This window comes from Mustela putorius, unplaced genomic scaffold (assembly GCF_011764305.1).
Source record: "Mustela putorius furo isolate JIRA1106 unplaced genomic scaffold, ASM1176430v1.1 tig00004035_pilon_pilon_pilon, whole genome shotgun sequence".
NCBI lineage: Eukaryota > Metazoa > Chordata > Mammalia > Carnivora > Mustelidae > Mustela > Mustela putorius.
In genome coordinates, this window is record NW_025422171.1 from 851,358 (window position 1) to 869,759 (window position 18,402).

The 18,402-nt window shown below is 35.5% G+C and overlaps 1 protein-coding gene across 1 annotated transcript in view; it reads left to right on the top strand.

The window, feature by feature from the left end:
- Positions 1-18,402, top strand: part of RNF17 (ring finger protein 17) — a 174,596-nt gene that overhangs the window by 73,627 nt on the left and 82,567 nt on the right. The window contains exons 16-19 of the mRNA XM_004778233.3: positions 2,319-2,472; positions 5,732-5,847; positions 6,810-6,930; positions 9,864-9,984. Coding sequence (XP_004778290.1) covers positions 2,319-2,472; positions 5,732-5,847; positions 6,810-6,930; positions 9,864-9,984 — 512 coding nt within the window. The remainder of the gene's footprint in view (positions 1-2,318; positions 2,473-5,731; positions 5,848-6,809; positions 6,931-9,863; positions 9,985-18,402) is intronic.

Sequence of the window (18,402 nt, forward strand, 5' to 3'; positions counted from 1 at the left end):
GATTTTCTTATTGTTGAAGATTACAGTGGTTGGTTAGTTTTGAGACTATTTCAGACTATTTTTTCAAAGACTATTCCTTGCATGTGATCACTGAAGTCTCTTTTCCTTTAGCATGTGACAGAGATTTATTTGAATGCCAGAAGCTTGATTGGGTGTTTGCTTGGTTGCTATAAACCTTTGACTTTTTCATAGTTCTGACAAAGTTCATAAGACTTTTCTCCCCTCCCCCTTCTTTTCCCCCATTGTTTCTATGGGGGAACCAGAGCTTAGAGCATCTTAGTCTACAATTTTGCTGATGTCACTCCTCTGTGCAAATTTTCACTGTTCATTTTGGATTGAAGAATATGAATAAAACCTACTTAGAAATAAAAGTTAAAAAAATTGAAGGTTTTTGAAGTAATTTAAATGAAATAAGAAAAGACAGATTCACAAAATTTCCATTTGCATTATAATATTTAGAAAAAAGGAAATCTTCATTTTTTGCTATTTGATATAGATTTTAAAATATTTTTTAACCTTAAGAACTGGTATTTGGAGAGATAACGGACATTTATCCTTGGTGTTTTGAGATGATTTTTTTTTTTTAGTGGGAGAACTATGTTTTAGATATTATAGGAACTTTAAGAACTTAAATAATGAAGTAACCTTATTAATAAGAGAAATCTCTAGTTTACTCAATGTAGTCATTTTATAAACCCTACTGAAATTACTGATTTAAAGAATGATCAATTCACTTTAAAATCACGAGATGGAAGGTTGATGGGAAACTGAACATTCATATAATGCCAAAGTATTATTAAATTAATTACATAACTGTACAATAGAGGGATCAGAATCATCACCCTACTCTGTAGGTGAACCTTAGCATATTATTACTGAATCAGTAATGTTATATCTTTTGGTATATTGCAACCTACATATACTTAAGATGTATTCTGGCATAAAAAGGCTTGAATCCACCAAACCTATAGATATAATTTCTGGCTTTGGGGAAATTTCAGGAGACAGACCTCACTTAATGGAGGAACAAGCTAAATAATAGTATGAGGATGTAACCACATAAATCCAAAAGATGGACCATTCTACAGAAAAATAGCAGGCTTTCTTCAGCAAGACCTACTCATTAAAAGAAAAAAAAAAGGACTACACTAGATTCTAAAATATTTATTGAGATAACTAAATATAATATGTAGTCTTGAGTTTGATACTGGTTTGGGTCATTTAAGGATATCTAAACATGGCCAAAAAGTACTAATGGGAATACTCAAACAGAAAAGTGAGAATTGACAGAAAATGCAAATTATCACACTGTAATCAAATTGCATGTAAGATATCTTCTCACTTTTGTTTTTAAAAATATGGAAAGTTTGTGTGTGTATAAGAAAGGATTCTGGAACAACAAATGTTGGCAAAGATGTAGAGGAAGGGGAACCCTCTTACACTGTTGGTGGGAATGCAAACTGGTGCAGTCACTCTGGAAAACAGTATGGAGGTTCCTCAAGAAGTTGAAAATAGAGCTACCCTATGACCCAGCAATTGCCCTACTGGGTATTTACTCCGATTTACTTATAGCTATAGTGAAAAAAAGGGGCACATGCACCCCAATGTTCATAGCAGCAATCCACAGTAGCCAAACTGTAGAAGGAGATGAGGTATTCTTCAACAGACGAATAGATAAAGATGATGTGGCTCATATAAATATATATATATAAAACGGACTTTAGAAAGGATGAATACCTACCATTTGCATCAACATGGATGGAAGTGGGGGATACTGTGCTAAGTGAAATAAGTCAAGCAGAGAAAGACCATTATCATATGATTTCACTTGTGACATAAGAAATAGCATATACGTTATATATATAAGAGGATCATGGGGAGGGGAGGGAAAACGGAGTGGGAAGAAATCAGGGAGACAAACTGAGAGACTCTTAACTATAGGATACAAACTGAGGGATGTGAAAAGGTAGGAGGGTAGCGAGGTGGGATAACTGGGTAATGGACATTAAGGAGGGCATGTGATGGGATGAGCACTAATGATATACTATATGTTGGCTAATGGAATTTAAATTTTTAAAAAGGGATCTAGAAGGATATACCCTTAAGATATCTGAAGAAATGTGATTTTTAAAAAAGTTTTGTTATGTCCATATTTGCTAATTTTATATATTGCTTCTATAATAAAATATTACAAATATAAATTACATAACGATTGATTTGTCTGATCCCAGTAATTTTATAAGCAGTACTTACAATACATGCAACATTTAAATTTTGTTTCTTTGAAACTATAGTGTTTTAATCCTTTTATTTCTTAGATAGAGAGCCTGGATTTTTTATTTTTACTAAAAACAATTGAGGAATTTTATAAAAGTGAAGATGGAGAAAATCTGGAAATCCTTTGTCCAGTTCAAGGTCAAGCCTGTGTAGCTAAATTTGAAGATGGAGTTTGGTACCGAGCAAAAGTTACTGGTAGGAAATTGCACACTATTTCTACAGGGAAATGTTATGCTTAAAAACTGAAACCATTTGAGTTGGTACAAATTAAATCATAGAAGTGATATTATTTGATCTTACCCATTTTGCTCAGTTATCTTTAAAAAGCTAGTGGTACCTCTGGGGCTAATAATACATTATATGTTAATTTTTTTAAAAAGAAATAAAATAAAATAAAATGGGAAAAAAAAACTAGTGATAATGTTGGGAGGTGACTCTCTAAGTCCTTAGATTTTTATTTGACTAGCCCTTAACCTGTTTTTTTGTTGATGTTTCCTAATGTCTGCCTTATTTAAAAAGTTAAATGGTGCTAAACAACTTAGACTGTACTCCTCAAAGGCAAATATTTTAGGGTTGCTTGGCTGGCTCAGTTGGAAGAGCATGGAACTCTTAATCTCAGGATTGTGAGTTTGAGCCTCATGTGGGATGTAGAGATTACTTTAAAAATACTTTAAATTCTTTCAACTGTTTCTTTTGGTATTTATTTGTGATATTACTTCTAAATATGTAATACTTTGTTGATATTTTACTCTCAGAAAGTGTCTATTCTTATTAAGGCAGGTAGCAGTTTTAGATTTCTTTTAGCTCTTTTTATCCCCTCCCCACCCTGTCACCATAGTTTATCACAATTTTAATTAATCTATATTCTGCATAAATATTTTCACTAAGTCATAAAAAATAATTTATTTCTATTTCAAGCTAATGCATCAATTTTTCACTTTATTTTCTTAAAATTTATGGCTACATTTTCCTAATTATTAAAAACAATTTTCCACATTTTTGACTTTGCAGGTAATGTTAGTTGGTTTTTGTTTTTTGTTTTTTCTAGTGGTGAAAACATCTTTTTTTTTTTTTTGAAGATTTTATTTATCTGACAGAGTGAGATCACAAGTAGACAGAGAGGCAGGCAGAGAGAGAGAGGAGGGAAGCCGGCTCCCTGCTGAGCAGAGAGGCTGATGTGGGGCTGGATCCCAGGACTCTGAGCCACCCAGGCGCCCCATGAAAATATCTTTCTATCATCTCCAGTTGGACTGCTAGTCCTCTAAGCTTATTACACTTTTGTTATTCAGAGAATTTATTTCATTTTGCAATATACTTTTTTTTTCTCCCTGTATTGGATCCCTTGTTTTATGGATCCCATGTTTACTTCTTCAGTTTATTCCCGTTTTGGGGGAGCATCATCTAATTGTTTCCTCAGAATAAATGGAAGTAAGTTTTGAGACCTCTCAGGGATGCTTGGGTGGCTTAGTGGATTAGGCAGCTGCCTTATGCTAAGGTCATGATCCTCAGGGTCTTGGGATCCAGTTACACACTGGATCCAACTTCTCCCTCTCCCTCTGCCTCTGCCTCCAGCTCCCCCTGCTTGTGCTCTCTCTCTCTCTCTCAAATAAATAAATAAAACCTTTAAAAAAAATTTTTTTTTGAGGCCTTTCATGTCTCCTGACCCTCTCTCATACTGATTCATAATTTTGGGGAAAAAAATGTTCTTTAAATTTTTTTCTCCTGTGTTCTTTTTATCTCTTGTCTTTAAATTTTATCTCCTGTCTTATCTCCTGTTCTTTCAATTTTACCTCCTGTTTTGTCTAAAACTATATCTCCATTCAGAGACTTGAGGAATAATAAGAATCCAATGGCACTAGTCAGTTAAGAATATCCTTCTAGCATGAGAATTCCGGAAGTGTTGAGGGATTCCCTCATCTTATTATTATACTTATAATAACATGTGTCTTCTCAATTACTCCAGATACCAGTTACCATAGGGCCTAAGTTGCTTGAAGTGTCCTCTTGAATACCAGTGTTGTTCCATATGCTTCCATTTCTGCAAAGGAGCAGAGAATGCCTGTATTTTTTCCATTTTTGAAATTATGTATATGGTACTACTCTTTAAATTTGAAAATGGTGGCAACCAGTTTAGTAGAATTATACATAGGTATGATAAGAGAGGCTAAAGTCAGCCATATATTTTGAGTGTTTTCAAAAAGGTCATTGTGATAGGTTTTCATTCAGACTTCTGTATGTTTAAACATTTTAGGGGATTCATTGGTATTCATATAGAGACTAGATTGACATGGAGGTCTGTCTTTGCTTATTGTTCACAATATTCCCCGAAATAATTTTTTTTTAAATTTCAGTTAGGTATCATCATATGAATGAATCTTTAGTTTGATTATTAAATCTTTTGCTTTAGTCACCTGTGTTGGCTAACAGTAAACATTTATTAAGTTCATGCTTACTATGGTGCTTTGCAAATTATTTTAAATAGGTGAATCCTCAAAAAAAATAAATCTTACAAGATTGGATTCTACTGGTATGCCCATTTTACGAATGAGATAGTGAGGCTTGGAGAGAAAAAGGAACTTGCTCGGACTAATATTTTAGAAAGAGTAATTAGCTTGACAGACAGAGATCACAAGTAGGCAGAGAGGCAGGCAGAGAGAGAGGAGGAAGCAGGCTCCCTGCTGAGCAGAGAGCCCCGATGTGGGGCTCCATCCCAAAACCCTGAGATCATGACCTGAGCAGAAGGCAGAAGCTTAATCCTCCGAGCCACCCTGGCGCCCCTAATCTAGTCAGTCTTAATGCCTAGGGGTTTTTGTTTTGTTTTTGTTTTTTTTATTTTTTATTTTTTATAAACATATAATATATTTTTATCCCCCCAGGGTACAAGTATGTGAATCGCCAGGTTTACACACTTCACAGCACTCACCATAGCACATACCCTCCCCAAAGTCCATAACCCCACCCCCCTTCTCCCAACCCTCCTCCCTCCAGCAACCTCAGTTTGTTTTGTGAGATTAAGAGTCACTTATGGTTTGTCTCCCTCCCAATCCCATCTTGTTTCATTTATTCTTCTCCTACCTCCTTAACCCCCCATGTTGCATCTCCACTTCCTCATATCAAGGAGATCATATGATAGTGGCCTTTCTCTGCTTGACTTAATGCCTAGTTTTAACTTTTAGGCCACACACCTAGCATTTGATAGCTGTGTTGTTATCCTGGTTTTGATTGTCCTCTGGATATCTTAAAATTGTTACTTTCTCAAGTCTGAACGACTGCATTATGGTTGATTCTTTTTTTAGGTCCACATATTAGAAATTTTTTATATTTAAAAAAGTATTAGGTTTATATGTTGATCATAAAAGTATTCTAACGTAATTGACTGTCCCGTCTAAATTTTGCTAGATAATTCTCTGTTTTCTTTCCAAGTTTATGATTTCTAATTTAATAACTTTTAAAGGATTGCCTGGACATCGTGAAGTTGAAGTTAAATATGTGGACTTTGGTAATACTGCAAAAATAACACTTAAAGAAATGCGTAAAATAAAAGATGAGTTTCTAAATCCCCCAGAGAAGGTAATCTACTTATTATGAGTCATAGGGTCAGAATATTAACACAATTGTGACAGTATTTTTAGAAATCATTTTTATCATAGAAGTGCTCTGTTAACTAACATTTTTGTCTGTAAATAATTTGATACATGGAATATAGAAAAGAGTTGCTGTCATTACTGTAATTTCCTATATAGCAGCCATAAGTTGTTAAGATGTATGTATATCGTAACAAATAAGCATTAATTGTAAATGTATATCTGTTTGTATGTTTGTGTCTTCATAACTTTTTACTGGTCTCCAGATCTCAAATGTTATTTTGAAAACCTGTATAATGTGGTAGGAAGGTGATAGATTTTGTGTGAAAATCTCATCATAGAAGTATTTTTACTGCAATTCCATTTATTTTTAAGTATATATAACATGTCCAAGAGAAAGAGAAGTCTGGAAAAATAAGTAAAAATTATCTTTCTCTTGGAATCTTATTCCTCAGAGATAAAGAAAGTTAATGGGGCTTATTTTCTAACTCACTTTACACTTAGGCATTTGAATTATTGTTAAACAATATTTTTCATTTTAAAAATGGGTAAACTAGGAAAAACTTGAAAATATAAATAAAAAGGACTCATTCAGAACTATTCAATGTTTTTATAAATACAATTCTAATTCAAAGATGTGTCTTCTATTTAACAATTATAGGATTAGAAAAATAGTCCTGTAACCTGCTTTTCTCATTTAACAGTATATAATGAGTATCTGTAATTTTTTCAGTAGATGCTTGTTATATTGGTGTCTGAATGTGCAATAATTCTACCAAATGATTTGTTGACTCCAGTTATTGCCATTTATAAAATATTTTATAGATACCTTTTGCACATTTATTTTCAGATTATATATTCAGTGTTTTTTGTACACATATAAAACTTTAATTCTAAAATAACTAGAAATTTCACCTTTTCTTAATGGTGCAATTTTGTTTGACACAGGCAATTAAATGTAAGCTGGCCTATATTGAACCATGTGTAAAGACAATGCAGTGGTCCAAAAAAGCTAAGGAAAAATTTGAAGAAAAAACTCAAGATAAATTTATGACATGTTCAGTCATCAGTAAGCTATTCCGTTTTTATTTGTTGCTATGTAATTATATGTAATTTTAAATAAGGATAACATAATACATTTGCTTGATATAAGCTAAATTCAGTGTGTCATCAATGAGACTAGTAAGAGAGAACATTTATTGAGAATTGTGTATAGTGGATATAGTTGCAGGCTGTAGAGTATAAAATCAGTACAAGGCAAAAATTGCCATTAAAGATCAAGTTATGCTAGGGGTGCCTGGATGGCTCACTTGGTGGAGAGTGGGACTCTTGATCTTTGAGTTGTAGGTTCAAGCCCCACATTGGGTGTGGAGATTACTTAAAAATAAAATCTTAAAAAAAAAAAAATCAGTCATCCTAGATATGGCCTCTTGAACGCCCTAAAGCCAGGAATTAACTTCTCTTATTTCGTTTACATTTCTGCAGTGGTTCTTTCCTCATTTTGGCATGATGAATGTTAAAGTTTAATGTGCAGGAAAGTGAGAGGAGGTGGGACACAATTGTTAAATAGTTTTCATTTTTTTTTTTCATTTTACTTAAGTGAATTCAACTGTAGCCTCTCTCCATATTTTAAAAAAAGTCATTTCTTTTTTTTCTTTATTTTTTTTAATCTGTTTTTTTTTATTTTTTATAAACATATATTTCTTTTTTGGACTAGTTTGGGCCTAAGATATAGGCTGACCACTAGCTCACAATTTCGTAACCCAGCACGTTCTGAAAATGAAAAGTTGACTAGCAAAACCTGATTTGAAGTGACATGAAGATATATTTAGTCTTTATCTCCTTTATAGTGAATATTCATATATTCCATTTCAGGATAGTAATGTATGTTTGTAGGCTGCTGCCTTGGAATCTTGCTGGGGGTATTATAAAATAGGCAGTATATATTTTATGTAGCTTTTCTCAAGTTGAAGTTCTAAAACCTGTCTGACCCCAAGGGGTTTGGATGCAGGGGTTGGGGGGTGGTGGAAGTCTGTTATTTTTCTGGCTTAGTTGGTCTTAATAAGTGCTAGTGCAGGACACACAAGATTACTATATCTATTTATTCACTTTTGTCATACTACCATTAAATGAACCCAATCACCAGAAGAGGGTTAGCCTCTGTTACAATAAGGAGACTAAAGCTTAGCGATCAGCAGTTCAAAGTTACATAACTGGGAACTGATGATATATCAGTGATAATTTATCCACATTGTTGATATGAGAAATTGTTCTGAAGAAATGGTTTGTTTAAATAAGAATGTGGCTACAGATATTGCATCCTTAGCCAATAACATTTTTATATCTGGCTTCTCTGATGCGAGCAGTAAATTAAGGGCTTCTTAGTCCTTGAGTAATCTCCACTGATTTTTGATTCCTTCTTTTTCTTACTCATTTAATTATCTGTTATACCAATAACATCCAAACACTAGTCATAACATAGTTATTACGCTAGATAATTTTATTTGAACAGGGCCTTCTGGCACTCCTTAAATCTAAAATATCTTACCCCATTAACCTGCACAATGATGAGATTGACAGTTAAAGACATTAATAATAGATGATAAGGGGAGCATTGTTACCTTATAAAGCAAGGGATATTTAAATTTTTTAAAGATTTTATTTATTTATTTATTTGATAGAGAGAGAAAGAGCACACAAGCGGGGGACGCAGCAGGCAGAGGGAGAAGGAGAAGCAGGCTCCCTGCAGAGCAGGGGGAGCCTGATGTAGGACTTGAACCCAGGACCCTGGGATTATGACCTGAGCTGAAGGCAGCTGCGCAACCAACTGAGCCACCCAGGCGCCCTGGGATATTTAAATTTTAATTAGCAGAGCAGGGAAGTTGGTAAAGGTACAGAACATATGGAAAGTTGGCCCTGTTGCAATAAAGAACTCTATGTATGGGAAATATGAAGACAAAGAACTAATGGGACCACAAGACATGGAAAGTAAGAAGATGAAAATTAATTGAGGCTTGGCATTGCTTAGCCTTTTATTTTAGATGATATATCAGATCTTTTGAAAAGTAGTCAGGAATCATTTTTAGGCTCTTGAGAAAGGTTACCTAATATGTATTTTTATGACTAGATAATAAAGTATGTTGTGGTAATACTTTGTGTTATTTGGAATCATCTTTTTTTTTTTTTTAATCATCATTCTGACCGGCAGCTACCAGCTGCTGTTGTGTAGGTGTAAGCATAACCTGTATTGAAGTGTGTGTTCAGTGTATACTTTAGTACACTGAAGTATGTGTTTCCTAAAGAAATTACTCTATTGTTTATTCAAATACATATTAGGCAGGTTCTCTGTGCTAAGTACCATAGGTAAGTAAACAGGCATACAAGATGTAAACTTTATCCATAGTTAAACTCCCAGTTTAGTTTAAGAAATAGATCTAAATAGATCTATGTGTTTAAGTAACCATTGTGTATTCTAAAATTAAAAATTAGATTGTCCTAAAAATACGGGAAAATATCCCGATTTCAGTCTCTAATTGAGGATTCTAGATTTTTTTTTCTCATTGTAAACTTTGTGCCATTCTTTTAAAAGCTGTAAACCTTTGTGGACAATCTCTAGCCTGAATTTCATTCTTTTGTACTCTGGAACTTGGGCGAACACAGTAAAACAGTTTAAAAACACACCAGAACATTTCTTCAATGAATATATATCAATTTATATTTTTCTGAATTTAAAAGCTTTAAACTGTTTTTGATCTGTTATAGAACGATACACAATCTAAAATGAAAATTTTATTAATTTGCATATGCTGCAGATAACATGGACGATTGTTTTGTTGGCAAAATGCTGCTTATCCCCCTGTAGAGACACTTTGGTATTATTCAGCAAAAAAACCCACATCTATGCAAAATGTAATTGTTTATAGCTTTTTAAAAAATTGCTTCATTTAGTATGTTTTGCAACATATTTATTTCTTTCCCCAAACTCATCTTAATGTTTTACAGAAATTCTGGAAGATAATGTGCTCTTGGTTGAGCTTTTTGATTCTCTTGGTGCTCCTGGAATGACTCCTACTAGTATAAATGACCAGCTAGTCAAAGAGGGCCTAGCATCTTACGAAGTAGGGTAAGTAGACCTGTAAATGTTTGTTAGTTCATACATAACATTTTATTCTCAAGAAGGAAAACTGGCATACCTTTCCCATTAGGATATCTGCTTAGGCTGTAGCTTTGGGAGGTTTCCCCCATTCTTGAAAAATAGTAGGAAAAATAACTGGAGTCATTAGCCTAATGGGGAGTAGCGTGGCTTTCCCCTAAGGGACTCTGAAACCAAGAGAATGGCTTATAGGGATTGAAGATACTTCTAAGAAAAGGAAAATGCATCTTATTTCTAGGTGGAACATCTGCTTTGGCAGCCATTTGTGGCTATTTGAAAAGATAATTAGGAAGAGAAATGGCAGGATAGGGTAGTTAGTGGTAGGGTTAGCCCACATTCCCACTTGGAGAAATGTTCAAGGGGATACTTTGAACAAGATCCAGATTTGAGCCATTGTGCCTAGTACAGACCAGTGGTTGAGCAGCCCTGAAGCAAAAGGACAGGGGTTAGTGAGGAGGGGTGGTAGGGTTAGGAGTTAGGAGGGTTAGGAGTCAAGACAAAACAATTATTTCACAATACTGACTTATGCAGTAGGGTGGCCCCTGAAAGGTGTTTTGAAGAATTCCCACATATCACTCTCAAGAAAGCAAATATTTGATAACACTCACACATAATGTCTGTTGGGGTAAGCCAGAGAAGCAGAAACCTGCGGTCATGTGCTCAGTATGTAGTCTTGCCTTCCTTCCCTGCCCTAACACTGGGAGATTGGAAGCTGGAGTGGGCCTGCCCTTTTTCCACTGTAAGCCTTAAGTAAGGGGAGAGAAAGAAATGAGAGGAAGTTTTTAAATGTATTGGACTGAGCAGCATCTGGGTGGCTCAGTTGGTTAAGCGTATGACTTGATTTCAGCTGTTTGTGATCTCAGGATTGTGAGATAGAGCCCCACTTGGGCTCTGTGATGGGCATGGAGCCTGCTTAAGAGACTCTCTCCTACTTCCCCCACCCTGCCCTCTCTCGCTTCCTCTCAAAAAATATTATTTCTCTTTTATAAAAAAAAGTTAGGGTTATTGAGGTGAAACATACAATAAAATTCACCTTTTGCATATACAGTCATATAACCATTATCACACTCAAAATACAGAATATTTCTATCATAATAAAAAGTTCCTTGTGCACCTTTGTAGTTCTTTCTCTTCCTCCACACCCAAACCTTGGCAATTACTAATCTAATTTCTTTCTATAATTTTTACTTTTCCATAACTTCTTATAAATGGAGTCATAGTGTATTTGCCTTCTGTGTCTAGCATCTTTCATTTAGCTTAATGCTTCTGAGACTCATCCATGTTGTTGCATGTGTCAGTTTTTTTTTTTAATTTTTTATTTTTTATAAACATATATTTTTATCCCCAGGGGTACAGGTCTGTGAATCACCAGGTTTACACACTTCACAGCACTCACCAAATCACATACCCTCCCCAATGTCCATAATCCCACCCCCTTCTCCCAAACCCCCTCCCCCCGGCAACCCTCAGTTTGTTTTGTGAGATTAAGAGTCACTTATGGTTTGTCTCCCTCCATATCCCATCTTGTTTCATTTATTCTTCTCCTACCCACTTAAGCCTCTATGTTGCATCACCACTTCCTCATATCAGGGAGATCATATGATAGTTGTCTTTCTCTGCTTGACTTATTTCGCTAAGCATGATACGCTCTAGTTCCATCCATGTTGTTGCAAATGGCAAGATTTCATTTCTTTTGATGGCTGCATAGTATTCCATTGTGTATATATACCACATCTTCTTGATCCATTCATCTGTTGATGGACATCTAGGTTCTTTCCATAGTTTGGCTATTGTGGACATTGCTGCTATAAACATTCGGGTGCATGTGCCCCTTTGGATCACTACATTTGTATCTTTAGGGTAAATACCCAATAGTGCAATTGCTGGGTCATAGGGCAGTTCTATTTTCAACATTTTGAGGAACCTCCATGCTGTTTTCCAGAGTGGCTGCACCAGCTTGCATTCCCACCAACAGTGTAGGAGGGTTCCCCTTTCTCCGCATCCTCGCCAGCATCTGTCATTTCCTGACTTGTTGATTTTTAGCCATTCTGACTGGTGTGAGGTGATATCTCATTGTGGTTTTGATTTGTATTTCCCTGATGCCGAGTGATATGGAGCACTTTTTCATGTGTCTGTTGGCCATCTGGATGTCTTCTTTGCAGAAATGTCTGTTCATGTCCTCTGCCCATTTCTTGATTGGATTATTTGTTCTTTGGGTGTTGAGTTTGCTAAGTTCTTTATAGATTCTGGACACTAGTCCTTTATCTGATATGTCGTTTGCAAATATCTTCTCCCATTCTGTCAGTTGTCTTTTGATTTTGTTAACTGTTTCCTTTGCTGTGCAAAAGCTTTTGATCTTGATGAAATCCCAGTAGTTCATTTTTTTTCCTTGCTTCCCTTGCCTTTTGCGTTGTTCCTAGGAAGATGTTGCTGCGCGGCCGAGGTCGAAGAGGTTGCTGCCCGTGTTCTCCTCAAGGATTTTGATGGATTCCTTTCGTACATTGAGGTCCTTCATCCATTTTGAGTCTATTTTTTGTGTGTGGTGTAAGGAAATGGTCCAATTTCATTTTTCTGCATGTGGCTGTCCAATTTTCCCAGCACCATTTATTGAAAAGGCTGTCTTTTTTCCATTGGACATTCTTTCCTGCTTTGTCGAAGATTAGTTGACCATAGATTTGAGGGTCTATTTCTGGGCTCTCTATTCTGTTCCATTGATCTATGTGTCTGTTTTTGTGCCAGTACCATGCTGTCTTGATGATGACAGCTTTGTAATAGAGCCTGAAGTCCGGAATTGTGATGCCACCAACGTTGGCTTTCTTTTTCAATATCCCTTTGGCTATTCGAGGTCTTTTCTGGTTCCATATAAATTTTAGAATTATTTGTTCCATTTCTTTGAAAAAGATGGATGGTACTTTGATAGGAATTGCATTAAATGTGTAGATTGCTTTAGGTAGCATAGACATTTTCACAATATTTATTCTTCCAATCCAGGAGCATGGAACATTTTTCCATTTCTTTGTGTCTTCCTCAATTTCTTTCATGAGTACTTTATAGTTTTCTGAGTATAGATTCTGTGTCTCTTTGGTTAGGTTTATTCCTAGGTATCTTATGGTTTTGGATGCAATTGTAAATGGGATTGACTCCTTAATATCTCTTTCTTCTGTCTTGCTGTTGGTGTAGAGAAATGCAACTGATTTCTGTGCATTGATTTTATATCCTGACACTTTACTGAATTCCTGTATAAGTTCTAGCAGTTTTGGAGTGGAGTCTTTTGGGTTTTCCACATATAGTATCATATCATCTGCGAAGAGTGATAATTTGACTTCTTCTTTGCCGATTTGGATGCCTTTAATTTCCTTTTGTTGTCTGATTGCTGAGGCTAGGACCTCTAGTACGATGTTGAATAGCAGTGGTGATAATGGACATCCCTGCCGTGTTCCTGACCTTAGCGGAAAAGCTTTCAGTTTTTTCTCCATTGAGAATGATATTTGCGGTGGGTTTTTCATAGATGGCTTTGATGATATTGAGGTATGTGCCCTCTATCCCTACACTTTGAAGAGTTTTGATCAGGAAGGGATGTTGTACTTTGTCAAATGCTTTTTCAGCATCTATTGAGAGTATCATATGGTTCTTGTTCTTTCTTTTATTGATGTGTTGTATCACATTGACTGATTTGCGGATGTTGAACCAACCTTGCAGCCCTGGAATAAATCCCACTTGGTCGTGGTGAATAATCTTTTTAATGTACTGTTGAATCCTATTGGCTAGTATTTTGTTGAGTATTTTCGCATCTGTGTTCATCAAGGATATCGGTCTATAGCTCTCTTTTTTGGTGGGATCCTTGTCTGGTTTTGGGATCAAGGTGATGCTGGCCTCATAAAATGAGTTTGGAAGTTTTCCTTCCATTTCTATTTTTTGGAACAGTTTCAGGAGAATAGGAATTAGTTCTTCTTTAAATGTTTGGTAGAATTCCCCTGGGAAGCCGTCTAGCCCTGGGCTTTTGTTTGTTTGGAGATTTTTAATGACTGTTTCAATCTCCTTATGGTTGTGGGTCTGTTCAGGCTTTCTATTTCTTCCTGGTTCAGTTGTGGTAGTTTATATGTTTCTAGGAATGCATCCATTTCTTCCAGATTGTCAAATTTATTGCCGTAGAGTTGCTCATAGTATGTTCTTATAATAGTTTGTATTTCTTTGGTGTTAGTTGTGATCTCTCCTCTTTCATTCATGATTTTATTTATTTGGGTCCTTTCTCTTTTCTTTTTGATAAGTCGGGCCAGGGGTTTATCAATTTTATTAATTCTTTCAAAGAACCAGCTCCTAGTTTCATTGATTTGTTCTATTGTTTTTTTGGTTTCTATTTCATTGATTTCTGCTCTGATCTTTATGATTTCTCTTCTCCTGCTGGGCTTAGGGTTTCTTTCTTGTTCTTTCTCCAGTTCCTTTAGGTGTAGGGTTAGGTTGTGTACCTGAGACCTTTCTTGTTTCTTGAGAAAGGCTTGTACCGCTATATATTTTCCTCTCAGGACTGCCTTTGTTGTGTCCCACAGATTTTGAACCGTTGTATTTTCATTATCATTTGTTTCCATGATTTTTTTCAATTCTTCTTTAATTTCCCGGTTGACCCATTCATTCTTTAGAAGGATGTTGTTTAGTCTCCATGTATTTGGGTTCTTTTCAAACTTCCTTTTGTGGTTGAGTTCTAGCTTTAGAGCATTGTGGTCTGAAAATATGCAGGGAATGATCCCAATCTTTTGATACCGGTTGAGTCCTGATTTAGGACCGAGGATGTGATCTATTCTGGAGAATGTTCCATGTGCACTAGAGAAGAATGTGTATTCTTCTGTTGCTTTGGGATGAAATATTCTGAATATATCTGTGATGTCCATCTGGTCCAGTGTGTCGTTTAAGGCCTTTATTTCCTTGCTGATCTTTTGCTTGGATGACCTGTCCATTTCAGTGAGGGGAGTGTTAAAGTCCCCTACTATTATTGTATTATTGTTGATGTGTTTCTTTGATTTTGTTATTAATTGGTTTATATAGTTGGCTGCTCCCACATTGGGGGCATAGATATTTAAAATTGTTAAATCTTCTTGTTGGACAGACCCTTTGAGTCTGATATAGTGTCCTTCCTCATCTCTTATTATAGTCTTTGGCTTAAAATCTAATTGATCTGATATAAGGATTGCCACTCCTGCTTTCTTCTGATGTCCATTAGCATGGTAAATTCTTTTCCACCCCCTCACTTTAAATCTGGAGGTGTCTTCGGGCTTAAAATGTGTTTCTTGGAGGCAACATATAGATGGGTTTTGTTTTTTTATCCATTCTGATACCCTGTGTCTTTTGACAGGGGCATTTAGCCCATTAACATTCAGGGTAACTACTGAGAGATATGAATTTAGTGCCATTGTATTGCCTGTAAGGTGACTGTTACTGTATATGGTCTCTGTTCCTTTCTGATATACCACTTGTAGGCTCTCTCTTTGCTTAGAGGACCCCTTTCAAGATTTCCTGTAGAGCTGGTTTGGTATTTGCAAATTCTTTCAGTTGTTGTTTGTCCTGGAAGCTTTTAATCTCTCCTTCTATTTTCAATGATAGCCTAGCTGGATATAGTATTCTTGGCTGCATGTTTTTCTCGTTTAGTGCTCTGAAAATATCATGCCAGCTCTTTCTGGCCTGCCAGGTCTCTGTGGATAAGTCAGCTGCCAATCTAATATTTTTACCATTGTATGTTACAGACTTCTTTTCCCGGGCTGCTTTCAGGATTTTCTCTTTGTCATTGAGACTTGTAAATATTACTATTAGGTGACGGGGTGTGGGCCTATTCTTATTGATTTTGAGGGGCGTTCTCTGCACCTCCTGAATTTTGATGCTCGTTCCCTTTGCCATATTGGGGAAATTCTCCCCAATAATTCTCTCCAGTATACCTTCTGCTCCCCTCTCTCTTTCTTCTTCTTCTGGAATCCCAATTATTCTAATGTTGTTTCGTCTTATGGTGTCACTTATCTCTCGAATTCTCCCCTCGTGGTCCAGTAGCTGTTTGTCCCTCTTTTGCTCAGCTTCTTTATTCTCTGTCATTTGGTCTTCTGCATGTGTCAGTTTTTATTGCTCACTATTATTCTGTTTTCTGGATGTATGACAATATTGAGCATTTCCTAATTGATGAACATTTGAGCTGTTTCCAGTTTGAGAGATTTTATGAAAAAGGTGTTGTAAACATTTGCATACATGTCTTTGTATGTAGACATATTTATGTATTTTCTCGTGAGTAAATACCCAGGATTGAGATTGCTGCTTATAAGGTAAGTGAGTTTTGGATCTTAATTTAATCTAATGTCCTGGCCACATTATTGCCTTAATAATTTTGGCATAAATCTCAGACATCACATAACTTCATCCATCTAATATTTTGGTATGTATATCTAAAAGAAAAAGATTTTTTTTAAGTTGTAGTTTTTTTTAACTTTATAAGAAACTGCCACACATTTTCTAAATTGGCTCTACCATCTTGAATTTCCACCAACAATTTGTGAGTTCTACTATTCTCTGTCCTTGCTAGTGCTTGATTTTGTCACTTTGTCTTCACATTAGCCCTTCTAATAGAAATATAGTGGTTTTTCATAGTGGTGTTAATTTTAGCTTAATGATATTAAAGATCTTTTCATATTCTTATTTACCATCTGTGTCTCTTCTTTGGTGAAGTTTTCAAAAGTTTTGTGCTTTGTGCTTTTTGCTTACTGTTCTTGAAATGTGAAAATAGTTTAATATATTCCAGATAGAAGTTCTTCGCCAAGATTATGTGCTTTGCTTTGCAAATATGGCAAATTTTTTTTCCAATCTGTGACTTCTTACCAGTGTCTTTCAACAAGTAGAAGTTTCTGGTTTTAAAGTCCACTTTGACAGTTTTTTTCTTTCATAAGTCAGGCACTTTGTGCTGTAATTAAGAAATCTTTACCTAACTCAAGGTCATAAAGATTTTCTGCTATGTTTTCTTCCAAAGTTTTATAGTTTTAGGTTTCATATTTTTTTTATTTTGTTAAGTAGAATTTATGTTTTGGGTTCTCAACACTGAGCAGAAAGCACAGTTATTTCCCACATATTCCTGGCTCCCCCCAGCAGGCACAGCCTCCCCCACTGTCAACCACCAAAATGGTACATTTGTTAACATCAGTGAAACTACATTGACATATCATAATCATCCAAAGTCCATAATTTACATTCTGTGGTTTTTGACTAAATGTATGATGACACAAATCTACCATTATGATATCAGAGTATTTTCAGTGTCCTAAAAATCTCTTGTGTTTAGTCTATTCATCCTTCCCTCCCTTGAATCCCTAGGAACTACTGATCTTTTTTACTGTCTCCATAATTTTGCCTTTTCCAGAATATCGTATAATTGGAGTCATCCAGCATATAGCCTTTTCAGATTTGCTTATTTCACTTAATAGTGTGCATTTAAACTTCCCCCTTATTTTGTCATGTCTTAATAACTTTTTTCCTTCTAGCACAGAATAATAGCTCATTGTCTGGATGTACAACAGTTTGTCTGTCCATTCACCTACTGAAGGGCATCTTGGTTGAGATCAGGTTTGATAATTATGAATAAAGCTGCTATAAACATTGACATTCAGGTTCTTGTGTAGACATGTTTTCACCTCCTTTGGGCAAATACCAAGGAGTGTGATTGCTGGGTTGTATGGTAAGATGTGTTTAGTTGTGAAAGAAAATGCCAAACTGTCTTCTAAAGCAACTGTACCATTTTGCATTCACACAAGCAATGAATGAGGGATTCCTGTTGCCCCACATCCTCATTAGCACTTGGTGGTGTCAGCATTCCATATTTTGGCCTTTCAATTGTATGTGTAGTGTTAGAATCTTTTTTTGTTTTTATTTGTGATTTCATGATGACATGTGATATGGAGCATCTTTTCACTTGCTTATTTGCTATCTTTATATTTTCTTTGGGGAGGTTCCTCTTAATGTTCTGGAACCATTTTTTAGGTGATTTGATTTCTTATTGTTGAATTTTAAGTGTTCTTTTTATATTTTGGATAACAGTACTTTATGTATAATCTGTGCCTTTTGCAAATATTTTCTCCAAGTATGTGGCTTTTTTTCATCCTCTTGCATCGTGTCTTTGACAGAACAGATGTTTATAATTTCAGTGAAATTCAACTTCTAAATACTTTGTCCCATGATTCATGGAATAAAGCTATTTTTAAACTTTAAAATTTTTTCCCTTTGCTTAAGCAGCTTTGGAGAATAAGGCATTTATTAGATAAATATTCCAAAATATCACTACTATCAAGAGCATCAGAGGAGAACAGCAAGCAACCATCTGCTCACTTTGATATGCCACTGTTGTAGGGGAGAACTACAGCTAAAACA